General features: G+C 30.9%; 1 protein-coding gene across 1 annotated transcript; it reads left to right on the top strand.

Annotated features, from left to right (window-relative positions):
• The first annotated feature begins 3,104 nt into the window (after positions 1-3,104).
• On the top strand, positions 3,105-15,951 carry LOC143047365 (ryncolin-1-like). Its single transcript, XM_076220401.1, has 9 exons — positions 3,105-3,252; positions 7,238-7,306; positions 8,299-8,370; positions 8,901-8,972; positions 9,668-9,727; positions 9,882-10,021; positions 10,673-10,769; positions 14,212-14,376; positions 15,695-15,951. The coding sequence occupies exons 1-9, from the start codon at positions 3,174-3,176 to the stop codon at positions 15,910-15,912; spliced, it is 972 nt and encodes a 323-aa protein (XP_076076516.1). The 5' UTR covers positions 3,105-3,173; the 3' UTR covers positions 15,913-15,951.

The following is a 15,951-nucleotide window of genomic DNA, read 5'->3' as shown; positions in this document are numbered from 1 at the left end:
TCCAGACCTCCCATTTTTCTTTTCCTGTGAAAGAAGGGAGTTTGGCATTGGAAAACCCAAATTTTGATTTTGACCGTTTACTTTGGGTTATTACATCTGTATCAATACTATTTGTATCCATATCAGAGCATGCATCACTAAATATTTCATCATCAGATTCATCACACTCAGATGCTGATGTGAAATCTAAATTACTATAAGATGTAAAACTTGGTTTACTTTTTCTAACTTTAGATATAGAATTGCTATTATTAGCAATTGTTGTACTTTTAGCATGTTTTTGTTGCTGACTTGAAGCATTATTATGCCTATATTGTTTGGTAATGCCAGTAAAAGCATTTTGAATGGCTGATACTACTTGACCAGTCATATCTTGTATCACTACTTTTATACTGTCATATACCCCAGAATCACCTTGATTTTGAGGTTCAGACTTGTTTTCTATATCATTTTGCTTTTGATATCTGGAGGACCTTCTTGGAGAGCCAGTTTTTCTAGGACTTGGCCTCTTACTCAATTTCGATTTGGGTCTTAAGACTATTGTTTCTTCTTCTTCAGTCTCAATACAAGACAAGTCATTAGAAACTTCATTAACTTGGTCACTTTCAGAATGACATGGTTCATCATCAGTGGTATAGAGAGTATTAATTTCACTGTCTTCTGTGTCATATTGGCTACTATGTCCCCTATTAATATATGTGTCGGTCTTTCTTGAACGAACAGACCTTGGTTTACCCATTGCACTGTTTATCTATTACACTTCGAAAGGTTCGTATCACAGGATCCAATAAAGTTTAATGAATCCCACCGAGGATGCCAAAATTATGTAGCGGGCAGGGGCTTGAAATGCTTCGACCCAAGAGTTTTTACTCAAATTTTATGAGTAGTTTGTAAATAACAAAGTCAGTATGACAAGATATGAGATGGTCAGTATAATATAGGCATTTGCTAAAAGTCACGTAAATAAGTTTCTATCTTTTATTCATTTCTAGAATCATATATTTTCATTTATATTCCAGATAAACAACAATTTTAACTAGTAATATACTTAAACTATAGACTTAAATGATATGACAAGAATCTATTCAGTATGATACATGTAGAAAGTTATCTCTACACTCAAGAGATATTCATTAACTTATCTCTAAACTCAAGAGATATTTATTAACTTATCTCTACACTCAAGAGATAATATGTTGGTGTGTCAGAAAAATACATAAAAAGGCTGAGTCCTGCTATCTTACTAAGAAAATAAATTACCCTAAGAGAAAATCCTAACTTGAAGTGAATTTAGTCAGAAGACCTCTTTCTGACATATTTGTATATAGTTGTAACTGATACCTCACCAGTTACATAAAACATGTTTATTATTATTAGTTATATTCAGAACCTTTCCTGAATAACTAACAACTGTTTTGTTTATCATAATTTCCAGACCTTTAGGAAATTATCCCTTACTTGCCTAATGTTTTCCTATTTAATATTATTTAATATAAAATGACAACCGTTAACAGTAAATATAAACTTCAATGAACAATTTAAATAATCCTAACTTTAAAAGATAAAGTAGAAATAAAGCTTTAAAAGAGTCCGCTAAAAATGAAATATTCCTTTTAAACTTTGAAAGCGCTAACTTTACTATTTTCCTTTACAATTTAACCTTTTAAAAATAATAAGTTTCTAAGAAAAATTAACCATTTTGACTAAAATAAATAACGAGCAAATAAAAATACCAACTGTAAGAACCAAAAGTTTTAGCAGAACTGACGACCAAGCGTCGAAATTACGTCACTGTTGGATTGTTGGATGGTTGGATGGTTGGATGGTTGGATGGTTGGATTGTTGGATCGCGCGCTTGCCGTCCAACCAAATATTTGAATTCTTAAATAAATTACAAAAATCACAATAATATACAATTTAAGTAACCTTTATATAATAAACAAAGTTTGCATGGTACTAAACAAGTTTCTATCGTAACTAAAAATACAACAATATATACAGCGCCACCGGAAGTCACAATACGTAAACAACCTTGCGAAAAGTTATGTGTGTCACCGGCGGACAAAAATGATAAATATCAAGGATAGTGAGCATTAACATCTACAAAACATTGAAGACGTTGACTATAAATACTAAAAGGAATTACAAGAAGTATGTGAAAACAGTTGCCAACACGTAAAAATAGTGTTTTTATTGAACAATCGTCCCAAGTGACAAATGGGTTTTACTGCGCATGTCAGTACATTTCATTCATAAAATTCTAGTACAGGTGCGTGAAATTTACTACGATCTACTACAGTTGCTACAATAATTGGATCATCACAAAAATACAAGACATACAGTTGGATTATTCAGTGGATTATTACTATGAACTGGTAAATTATTACATGAACTTCAACTGGTTTATCAAATATATGCAAACGACAGTAATTCAATATTTTTAGAAAACTCATAACATTGTTCTAACTGTACTTATTAAATGTTAATTAAAACTTATTTGCTTCAATTATTATATGTTCCAGACTACAAGCATTACAAGTAGTATAATACAAGTTATTTCACACAGTTACTGTTTCCTACATAATAAATTTCATAAAAAATACAGAATATTAAACAGTATGCTTTATTAATACCAATTTAAAACATACATCAAAAATATCTTACATGTCTATCACACGTCATAATAAAATACATGAAAATACATGTACCCTAGTCGTCGTACTCTACAATATGTTATTGTATAAACATCATGTACATGTAACCCACATAACATGTATAAAATAACTGAATTTGTTCATTTCGATTTATTTATATAAAAAAAGAAAAGAATGGGATGACACCCTTGTTATAAGTTACTTTAAAAGACAATGACCAAGAAGTCCTTAACAAGTGTTCAAGAAAAATCTAGCGACGAATATTAGACAGTTTCTTCAATCACAGCGTGTCGTTTGTTAATAAAAAAGAAGTGGTATGCTATCGAGCGTATTAGATTTTATTTGAGAATTTGAAAAGTAATTTTCAATATCATATTGCATTTAACTGCGACAGGTGTAGCAATATATTCAGAACGCTGATATCAACATTTCAATTGCACGCAAGCATTATTTTAATATTGTGGTGTTGTTTTCGTACGAATCGACGGACAAACATTTGGATCAACACGTTAATTCAGCATGTCGATTTGTTATTCTTTGTTGGTTATATTCATTACCGCTGTAACTGTACGCTGTTACAACGAGGTTAATGTAAGAGGTAAGCAATTTTGAATTGTTTTTAGTATTATACATTATTGTGTATCTCCATTTGTGTTACATGTCATCTATGATCACATACCAGTAGTGCTTTTTAAAAAACTGATAAGGTTTATCCTTATTACAGAAGCGGATTGGTCCTCTTACATGGAAAAAATATCCTATGAATGTTTTAATGTAAAAAGATTTCTATGAAGAATAGGTGCAAGGTCGACATTTTAATGGCAGATTATTCCGTAGTAGATAAATGCGTCACTCATACTTCTGTTACCAGAAGTTAAACTGATCCTTGCTTTTATTTGTGCTAAAAAATCGAATGTCTTGTTTGACATACTTTATGAGATAAAGAACCTCTCTATGTGTGTACAAGGATATTTGTTTAATAGATTATAATTTACGAGAGACTTGTGGTTCCCCCTTAATTGAAATTACAAAAAGAGAGAAGACAGCACAAAAAACATTTTGGCATTTTTATTCAATAGCTGCAGCTGCATACCAATAGCGCGCATGTTATTGGTAGCCATTTGTAATATATAAGGAAGATATGTAGTCGCCATCATCACGACTTACATAGCCAGTATTGAGCATTTTGCCGTAAATAGATATTAACAATTTGTCGTGGTCACAGTGTTCTGGTTTAAAAGAGAGTTTCTATCACATTATGTTTTAACTCTGTTGGTAAGCTGTTTCATTTGCAATCATTCCACATATTCCTATTCTCAAATTACATGACAAATGCAACTTGCAGAGCAGGAATTTCATACCATTACATTGCATATGAATTAAAAGTCCTTGTTTCTGTGGTATTATTTGTTGATTATAGTCGTCTTTCAATCTCAATCATCCTATAATTTTTGCCGTACTTGCACCTTTTCCTTACTAACATACTTACATAAAGAAAAAAAAAAGGTTTTTATTGGTCTAATCATATTAATTTTTCTGTTGGAAAACTACTGTAAAATACAAGACGGCTAATCCAATGACACACAGAAAACAAAATGTCTTCCCATTTCAATTGGTAATTGAAGATTGCATTGGTTGGAAAAGTAATTAAAGTTTAACAGTTATCAGAATCTGTCACGCCCGGGACGCTACGCATATTGATGTAACGAGACAGCAGAAACTTAATGAAACACATACTTTGTTCATCATGTCACATGACACAGTTTCTGAGTAGTCAAGGAACAATCGTGCACAATTAAGATGCGTGATTTACCATGTCAAAGGCTACACATGATTAGGTAGCGACTATTAGATATTCGGGTTGGTGTAAGGGTTTGGTTGCGCTCAATCATTTATTCAATTTCAATTCTTGGCGTCGGGTGTTATGTAAAATCATTGAATTTTTCACACCTTACAAACATCAAACGGTCAACCCCCTATTCTAGTTATTATAGGTAATATGAGTGAAAATGGAATGAAAACAAAATAACTATAAGCAAGTATTGACAACTGTCAAACATTTTACAAATTTAAGAGATATATAAAATATTAGTTGCTATGACCCACGTTTCGTCTACAAAAGACTCATGTGTGACGCTCAAATAAAAAAAACTGTTTCTTATATCAGTTCATATTTAAACAAAATCATTTTACAGCTTTCAACTCGAAAAAGATTGTGCATATATTCCAAAAGCTTATATTCAACAAAAAGGCAAATACAAAAATGTTTATTCGTGACCATCAGATTATCCATTATAAGTAACTTTCAGGTTACTATGTACGATTTCTATTAAAAATGCGTCATTTTAGATTAAATGTGCTCCTGTTTTTATTTTGCAATTACTAAAAAAAATTTACATTACCCTAATATATAAATATGTCCGTTGCATTTTCTCATTTCGCATGTATTGATTTTCAGTTTCATTCATCATTACGTTTCCCTTGCATTGTTTATGAATTAGACATTTGGCTTTTTATAAACTTTTTTTAGAGTTGCATGTTCTTTGTAAGGAACTAATTTTTGTGATTTATTTTTGTATGAAATTAGTCCGTCAGAAACTACATGTTAAAGCTCGAGTAGTACAAATTTCCATTCTTGTTTTTTTTTCATTTTAAATGTACGCCCTATTTTCTCAAATCCTTGAATTCGCAATTAGGTTACTGCTTTAAGTGTGTGTTTATTTATATTCTGACCAAACAAAACAAGTTTCAGAACCATGGACCTTTAATTTTCTTACATCTAAGTCATTAATTTAGTTTAGTTATAAATGTCTCAATAGCAATCATACAAAATCTCCCCATTTTTTTATTATCTATTAGCCAGATTATCAATGGTTATGGTCATGTGTCATAATAATATTAATTGTTAGTTAAAGGGGTAAAACATAATTAATTTTTTTAAACTTTCATTTTGAAACAAAAAAAGTTCAACGTTTGAATTGTCTTTATAAATATAGATTGCACAGTCAAATAGACCCTTAATACATGTTAATAGTAAATTGTGACCTTTTATAAAAAAAAAAAAACAAGTAAAATCACAAAAATACTGAACTCAGAGGGAAATCAAATCAGAAAGTCCCTAATCACATAGCAAAATCAAATGATAAAACACATAAAAAACAAATGGACAATGAGGTTTCTGCCAACAAATATATCGGTAAACTTTTTAACTCGTCTTTCAATGGATATCTATTAGATAGGAATGACAATTAAAAACTAAAGAGTAAAATTATGCATTGTCTTCTATTTACAAAAGAACTCCAATTTGGTCATCAGAGGGATACAAAATTAATAAACATTGTCATATTATTTAAATATTGATTTCTTTTTCTCTAATATCTTTGATGTCAATCTCAAGAACAGTGTAAAATTTAAACAATTCATATCATTGAGTGAGTGTATCTTTTATTTTATAATGACTTCAAAATAGTAAGAGAAAAAGACATGTATTATACATGTTATAGTATAACAAATACTATTCAAATTAGAAATATATTAGTAAGGTTGGAATTGTTTTAATGTGTTCAACGATTGTTTGTATAATTTAACAAACAATATGAGAAGATAAGAACTGTGATATTTATTTATTATTCTAAAAGTTTAAGTGATAGGGCCTTTTTATTTTTATTTTATTTAAATTTTTAGTTTTAAAGATTTTATTTAATAGACAGTTTTATTTATTTTTTCTCTGTTTTTAACTGTTAAATTTCTACCTTATATTTTCTCTTAGCTAAGTGAATTAATCCTTTTATGCAAATTTTTAAAGATTCTACTTGTGTATATACCGCAGGGAATGTAAATACTTATAATGTTCATCATTATTTTTCTTTATTTTTTTTATTGACTGTTATATTTTATATGTTTTTATGGTATTCATTGTGATATATATTTCCCCTCTGTTCTTGAGTTGGACATAAAAAATATTCAAATTAAAATATTTTTAAAGAAAACAAAATCAGTATTTAAATATGATAATGTTTAGTAATTTTGTAAATTTGATATTTATTAAATGTTTAGATAATATAATATCTATATTATGCATGTCTTTCGCTCCTATCATTTTCAGTTAAAATTATATTTTAGGTAAACCTTATGGTTAACATATCTAAGACTGTTCAAGACTCATTATTCCTAATTATTTCAAATATAAAAAAAAGATGTGGTATGATTGCCAAAGGGACCACTCTCAACAAGAGACCAGAATGACACAGAAATTAACAACTATATGTAACCGTACGGCCTTCAACTATAAGTAAAGCCAATACCGCATAGTCAACTATAAAAAGCCCCGATATGAAAATGTATAACAATTCAAACGAGAAAACTAACGGCCTTATTTATGTAAAATAAAATGAACGAAAACAAATATGTAACACATAAACAAACGACAACCACTGAATTTTTGGCTCCTGACTTGGGACAGACACATAGATACATAATGTGAGGCTGATTAATATATTGAATAACTATTTTATAATTAAACAGTTATTCTTTGAAGAGATAATTAAGCCGAAAACATTTTTAAAATATTGCATTCATTGTAGGAAAAAGGAATAAAGATGAATTGTCTGCGGAAGACAGCAAGATAGATGAATTGATGGGCATATTGCAAGGTTAGTTTATTCAAGCAGCTCTCGGTAAAGACAAATCTTGCTTATGTAAAAGGTTTTACTTCCAAAGTCTATTTTAGAGAGAGCTCTTGAAATGACATAAACAAATTAAATTAAATCCAAATAATATAATTGTTTAATCTTCATTTTATTTCTTATCTTTCTTGTCATGTCTTTTAAAGACGAAATTCGAGAAAGTAGATAAACAATTGTTGAAAAAATCAAAACTAAATTCTATCGTTACTAATTTAATTCTTATTGGAATAATTTGTATTCTAATATAGTGCATGTCTTTCTCTCCAAGATTGTAAAGTTAACATAAAAAAAGTGTGCATATTACAGTAAATTGCTGTCATCCCATAAAATGTTTCGTACGACTTAATATTAAACCGTACAGTTAAACGGAGTTCATTTAAATTTTATTCGTAGTAAAATGAGTTTATTGAGACAATCTGGATGGAGAGACATGGAAAAATGATATTACTAGATTTAGCTAAGAAATATATTCAATTTTTTACTTTGCCTTTTCTTCTTTTCAAGCATGTAAAGCGCGAAAAAAAGTATGTCGTTAAAATAGATGAAACCTTTGTGGAACAAATTAAAGCAAATAAAGTAATGCTTATCATTTCTCACAGATGTATTTATTTTTGTCACTACGTGACGTGTGTTTGATTACTTTTTATTAGGAAACTGTACTGGTATGAAATGTATAAAAAGAATAAATGTTAAGCTGTTTAAAAAAAATCATTGTAGGAAATAAAAGAAATTCAAAGCATAATTCACTGGAAGTGTTTTGAGGTGGAGTCTTGGGGAAACTTTGAATATAAAGGATGGTAAAAGTCAGCGGCATAGCAGAATTTCAATTTAAAAAAGTGCCAAAACAATACAGCACGTTGTTATATACGATATCATAAATTAAATCAATTATTGGGTATGAATGAATTTCATATAATTTAAGATGTCTTTAATGCTAGGAATGTTTGTTGAAATTTCAGGTATATGTGTACATGAAAATCCCGATAAGACTGTTGAACAACTGTTGAAGGATACCGACACCATTCTTAAAAGTATGTACATATCTCATAGATTTTCTCTCCTGCTTTATTTCGAATGAACTAATGTTCAGTAATGTTTTTTATATAAATATAACTTCAGTTAAAAAATTCTTCATTCAAAGTTCTTAGATCGATTTATAAGAACAAATTCAAGCAAAAAAAAGAATTGAATAAACTTCAAAAGCAGTGTGACTTCAGCCGTGAAATGTTTAAACTTTTCTTCATTATGTGTACATTATCCCGCAAGCAATTTTTAACACAGCCAAAATTTCACAAATAGGCATACTTCACCGTACAATATGGGCTGAAATCCCTGAACGCTTATTGAAAGCAATTAAATACTAGTTTACTTTTCTTTAAATTATATCTAGTTCTTATTTAATGAGGTAATTAATGAACAAGTAACCCTTTAGTGTAAGCCAAATTGATGATGCAGAATCCCAGGATAGCTGCATGTTAACCAAATGTTATTGTTTTTGGAATGTTTATGATTGCCTTTTATTTTACTTTAATTGGCATTTGAATTTTATTTTAACTTGTAGATATAAATGTGTATAAAGATGTCGTGAAGAAGAACAAGATGCTAAGAAAGGAACTGAAGTGGATTATTGAAGGTATTTTAGACAATAAATGTAAATTAGTAAGACACAATTATGATTATTATAGAAAGGTTCTGAAGTAATACGAATATATATTTACACAGTTTACATAAAACGCTTTTAGCTGTAAATTGATTTTCATGCAATAACAAAAAGGGGGATATATTATATCTATGTGATAGCCTACCCCGTATTTGGCTGAGGAGTGAGAACCTTATATTTCTCTATAATTTATAAATCTACAATCGCAAAAATAAGATAGGATTGTTATAAATCATGTCAATACGAAAAGAACAGAATACTTAGCTGATGAGACACAGAAAAATTGATAGTCTACCAGCAGTATTATCGACTCAGGTATGTAAAACATAAAAACAACACGTTATGAATTTCATTCGTCTTTTCTTGACTAGTCTTCACCAGGAAAGCTATACTCAAAAAGGACCTACAAATACACTGTGCTTAAACGGCTGTGGGTAACTTAAGTTACCCACAGCCCAAGATGGCGGACTCTAAACTCGTTGATATTTAATTCATACAAAATGTACCTACAAATAGTGCTTAAGGGATTTGTAACATCAGTTTCTTTACAATTCCTTAATTAATAAACAGACAACTGTTGTAAGGAATCTTCATGCTTTTGTTCGTTTTTAAAAGATTCAAACTAACTGTAAGTACATATTGAATGTCTTCGAATCCTTTATTTTTAGAATCAAAAGGTCAAAGAGAAACTTCCAGAATTGTTAATCTGATCAAAAAAGGTGTTAGAGGTAAGTGAACGCGTTCATCAGGAATTCGTTTGATACTACGTGTAGATGATTTCTTATATGCCATTGACTTTAACATTTATTAAAAAATAAAAATAAAAATTCTCTTAAACAATCAATATATGTAGTTACAAAATGATGGGATTTTTTTAAACAGATGTATGTATTTCTAAGAAGTACAAGGACTGTAGTGAAATGAAAAGTAAAAGACAAGAAAGTGGAATATATACAATATATCCAGAGAAATCAAAAGGAATTAAGGTTTACTGTGACATGACTGATGGCAAAGGTTGGACTGTAAGTTACTATAATCTATAATTATTAAGATGCATTGATTTTTTGTATTAGAAATGTGTTTTTATACACTTGTTCTGTGAAATTAATAATCGGATTGCAGTCTTTTTTATATAAAATAATATATTAAGCGAATCCAGGATCTGAGTTTAGGTAGCGATAAGTCCATAAAATCAGAGAACGAAGTGATGCTTTACTTTGATCTTTTGCCAAAAAATATTTTTTAAAGATTTTATTGGAGCGATCAAGACCCGTTTCCAGGGGGTTCGAGGGGTTGGTACTAAACCCATTTGAAAACAAATACTAGTACACATTATTGAAGTCGAAGTTCTGTTTGATTTGTGAATGTTAAAGTTAAGATTTTGTTTGTCGCAAGTCGATACCCACACCTCCCACCCTTGAAAAATCATGGCTTCGTGTCTGATTTCACACCACGCATTCCTAAAAATATACAGTTCCCTAAATAAGCCACAATAGTAAAACCTTTGTTAATCAATCTGCTTCGACTTCAGCGTTCTTGACTTTTGTTTTTCGTAATCTTTGAAGAAAAAGCGAAATGTCTGGAAATATAATTACGCATGACATTGAACAGAAGAATTGTTTAATTTAATAGAGTAGCTCCTTCAAAGAAAATGATACTTTTACATGTAATAGGTAATTCAAAGAAAAATCGATGGTTCAACGGACTTTGCAAGAACTTGGAACGAGTATAAGGAAGGATTTGGTGATGTGCGAAAAGAATACTGGTTTGGTAAGTCAATGTCTGTTGGTTAATTTGCATATTAAATAGACATTTCAAAAGTCATTCAGCAGATTATGGCTAAAATCCTCTTCCAAGCTTTGATTTAAAAATTCATACCTTGTTTCGATTATTCAGATCTCCAGAAATTAGGAAAGACATCGTTTCACGCCAATGCAATATGATATCTATTAACGGATGCTGTAATTATTTTCTATCATTAACCACGTTTTCAATAATCTCCTTTTTACCAACAATATGTGAGGAACGTTTTCTAATTAAAAGTCAAAATTTAATGTCAATTATAGCTTTTTTATATGTGCTTTTGCAAATTTTTTGTTCTTCCCTCGCCGGGATTCTAACCCATGCTACTGCGATATCGGTACACCAAATCGCTAGCACTGTAACCAAACGACCACCTGGGTTTCACAAAATGCAGCTTTCAATGGCCGGGTGTTACCTTTCCACGTCAGTTTTAATCTAGCGTCGTACTACAGTACATGCTATAAAAGGCATGAAGATGTTATTTTTACAGATCAGCTAAATTATCTATAGTAAAGGATCATATAAGTTAATGTATAAATGTATATATATATACATATACAACTCGTCTAAACATCAACCCAACAATGTTAGATCTGTAAATTTGCTTTCGCAAATGTTTTGTTCTTCCCTCTCTGGGATTCGAGCTCATGCTACTGAGATATCGTGACAACAAATCGCCTGCACTATATCCGGTGCGCTGGACCACTCAACCACCTGGGCTTCCGGTGGCCGGGTGTTACCTTTTCACGCCAGTTTTTATCTAGCGTCGTACTACAGTACATGATATATAATATAAGGCATGAAGATTGAATAGTTACAGATCAGTTTAAATATCTATAGTAAAGGATCCTACAAACTAATGTGAGATACAATTACAGATATAGTTATATTCATAAGTACGTCTGAATCAGTGACAACTTTACAACAGATTAATCCATCGGATCACTAGCAGTGATGGTGATACCTTTATATATATATATATATATATAAAATGAGGGTACATTTTATATGGCCTTCCAAATACCGTTTCGATCCCCAAATCACTGAAGAGACATTTATTGTCGAAATTCGGATCTGGTGTGCAAAAAAAAGTATATATTGACACCTTATGTTTGTGGCATAACATCGTGGCCACACGTTAATTGTTTTCTGTTTAGTATTGAATTTATATTAAGATCCATTTTGTTACATTTTGTGATCAATTTTATTTGGCAGTAGCCAATGGCAGTCAGCAGGGTTAAAGAACATCAGTTGTTCGACCTGTTAGTCAAAGGCGTTTTGTTTAAATATACTTTTTCACTTTTTTGGTCTTTTGGAAAATGTTGTCTGCGCTGTATTTAGACCCTTCTACAACGAAATTTGTTTTACATGCACACGTATAAAAATTGCGGTTTTTATCCAACGCAATCATAGGTTTGAACGTAGTTTTCAATTTACACTCGTTTATATGTTTTCGTTTGGGCTTGTATCATAATTTCTCTTCGGTTTATATTATCCGTTCATCCTATATTGACTCTTAAAATTCAAGAGTCTATCTAAAAATTAGGGTACATTTTATATGGCCTTCCAAATACCGTTTCGATCCCTAACATCACTCAGTTGTTCGACCTGTAAGTCAAATGCGTTTTGTTTAAATATACTTTTTCACTTTTTTGGTCTTTTGGAAAATGTTGTTTGTACTGTATTTAGACCCTTCTACAACGTAATTTGTTTTACATGCACACGATAAAAATTGCGGTTTTTATCCAATGCAATCATAGGTTTGATTGTAGTTTTCAATTTAGACTCGTATATATATATATATATATATATATATATATATATATATATATATATGTTGATGTTTAGACGAGTTGTATATATATATATATTCCATCGGATCACCAGCAGTTATGGTGATACATATATATTTGTTTAGGGGCCAGCTGAAGGACGCCTCCGGGTGCGAGAATTTCTCGTTGCATTAAGATCTGTTGGTGACCTTCTACTGTTGTCTGGTCTATGGTCGGGTTGTTGTCTCTTTGGCACATTCCCCATTTCCAATCTCAATTTTATATATATATATATATGTATGTCATACCAAAATAATCTATTGCAAAAAATTAGATTAACATTCGATTAAAATGTATCTGGAGGTATCTCCGAGGGTCGTAATAAATTGTAAAAAAATCTATATTAACAACTTTATGACCTGACATACACACAATATTCCCATTGAATCACATTTGTAATAATCGACTATTGTTCTATGTCAAATCTATTTTACGTGATACAATTTGTGAATGGAAAATAGTGTAACAGAAAAACCACGATATCAATTAATTAAACCTTTATAACTGGGATGTTAAAATGTACTATTTACTCATCGAATATTCAACGGTCACATTTAATAATCATCAAGCAAATATATTTACAAAGGTGTTATATGATAAGAAGTGACCGATATGATGACAGATAGTCCATTTTAATATTACTTTTTTTATCAGATACTATATCGCTCTAACATGATACTACATGTTTCGTAGAGTATTTTCGGATTTAGGTTTTAATGACGATAGTTCAGTGATTTCTTTTGAATTCTCTGATGTTCTTCGGGAAATCAATTTATGGAAAGGAGGGGACATTGTCCTAACTTGAAACCGAATAATTGAGTAACAGATTTGTATTCGTCAGTCAGTACTACAGAGCGAAACTCGAGTATTCGTTATCATCTCTATTTGAAATATTGTATAAGATTAATCAAAATTTCACTTCGACATACTCAGTCAGATACAAACGTATTCGAGGCCAAAAAATTATATTACATCATACAAATCAACATGAACATAAACATATATGACATGATTGCCATTTGGACATAAACTGACTTCAGGAAGGTTATGAAGACAGCTATATGTCATCTAATGGCTTTCAACAATGAGAAAATTGTATACTATAAAGTCAGCTACAAAAGAAAAATATATAACAAAGGAAGCTATGTACTACTTAAAGAGATTACGTTCTTTTGTTGAAGATAATAAATTGTACATACATTTTGCACAATTCTTTTAAGCCCTTTTAAAAAGCAGTTGTTGCATGGACTAAAACAATCCAGTTAGTAAATTCCGTTAATTTATAAATTTTTAAATTATATACAAACTAAGGTTTCAACTCCCCTAGGCAACGTTGATTTAAGATGAATTGGTTATTTATTTTAGGTATATTTGTCATATAGCTTTTCAACGGTTTCGGTACTTATTCATTCCCGGATTTCAAATGTTTAGCTTTGAGCTTTTCTGATGTAGGTAAATCCCGATAAGCACTTCGCACGCATGAAATTATAAAACGTGTTGTTTTCAATTTGTTTAGTAAGAATCATGTACATATATGTAAATACCAAAAACTGAACTTCAAGAATTTTACGAAATAGGTAACAAATATCTTAACATCCTGACATCCAGTGGTAAATACGAACTAAGAGTTGACTTGGTTGATACCAGTAACAAAGAGACTTATGCAGTTTATAAGACGTTTGTTGTTGGTGATGAAAATTCCAAGTACAAGTTAACTATTGGTGATTACACCGGAACTGCAGGTATGTAGATAAAGGCTCATGTTTGGTTTTTTTTACACAATTATGTTAATAGTAGATTAGGACAGAAGATATCGCAACTTATATTACTCCCTTTTAACTTTGCAAGTGCTGCCTGGTAGCAGCATAAGCCTGCTCTTTTTCGAAAACTACAAGCGTGTCTTTTATGTTCAAGAGATATGACTCTCTCTTAATACGGCCAGCCATGTATCGTCCCCTTCCGATGAACTATCAACATGTCCTCGCAAATGGTGTCAAGGGAGAGCCGAAAATTCAGTCACAATCGAACCAGGAACCTTTGTGTTAGTAGTCCGCAAGTTAATAGTAACCACTACACCATGGCTCCCTCTTTATGTTTATGAAAAAGCTAATTTTATGCACGTTCATGGATCTACAATCTTTCGATTCCTATATCTTGCCATTGCACAAGGTCATTTGAGTTTATGCTTTGTGATCTTTTACCAAAGTTTGGTATAGTTTTGTATGGACTACCAAAACTATTGTCGGGCAAACTGGAAAATTTTCCGAATACGATTAGGCAATTTGCTGTGTCTCTGCAACGAATGGATTTTAAAAATTCCTCAAAATTGTTTTATCAAAGTTAAACATCAATCAGATTATTTTCTGAACACTGTCCAATTAAGGAAATAAAAGTTCACCGATGTTGAAATCTCGTTAATCAATGAACAACAGACATACCAAAGTATCAATTAATAACTGAGGGAATCACATGCACTCAACAAGTTACACGACCTGTTGTGTCGATTTGATTAGTTACTCCTGTTCTGGGTGCATTACCCGCCATTCGAATTCACACTTAGTCGAAATATTACAATCGGTAAAAGGGTTTTAAAGATTTGCAGAATTTATTAAGTTTCCTGAATTTCGGACCAAGAAACGAAATCGATATAAAAACTGTTTGGGTTTTATCTCTTCTTCGAATTCGTCACGGCTAAAGCTCATTTCTGTATGTTTATGTGTATTTATTGCGTGTTTCGTTTTTGCTATTGGTCTCACAATTATGTAAATGTTTCATTTCATTTTCAATACATTTTTGTTAAAAAGTCTTGAGTTTGTAGCAGCAAACATGTTGCACGAAAATTAATATTTCATAAACAACCCTCATGGACATTAAACAACTATTAAGTATTAAACTGACAGAGGACCTTCGGAAAACACCGTCAATACTCACGAGCAAAGCCTATAACCTTACCGTCAAATTTGCAAACACAACCATACCATTATTTCACGAACATGTGTGATTAAAATTATTAAATAATTCGTTAATTAGTACATGTAATAGTCATGTATCAAATTTTAGGAGATAGAATGAACTCCAACAATGGTAGATCATTCACCACAAAGGACAGAGACAATGATTCAAATAGTGGAAATTGTGCTTCTCATTATACCCATGGACCCTGGTGGCACGGCGACTGCAGTAATGTTTACCTTAATGTTGACCTTAAAAAAACAAAAATGCAATGGTATGTTAGACTGTTCATCAAAGCTGTAATGAAGATCAGAAAAATCAATTAAGAGAAATTATGTAAATAAATCAATAAATACTAGATGCGA

This window comes from Mytilus galloprovincialis, chromosome 10, assembly GCF_965363235.1.
Source record: "Mytilus galloprovincialis chromosome 10, xbMytGall1.hap1.1, whole genome shotgun sequence".
Taxonomy (NCBI): Eukaryota; Metazoa; Mollusca; class Bivalvia; order Mytilida; family Mytilidae; genus Mytilus; species Mytilus galloprovincialis.
The sequence above is the reverse complement of the archived record's forward strand: the minus strand, read 5'-3'. Positions and strand labels throughout refer to the sequence as shown.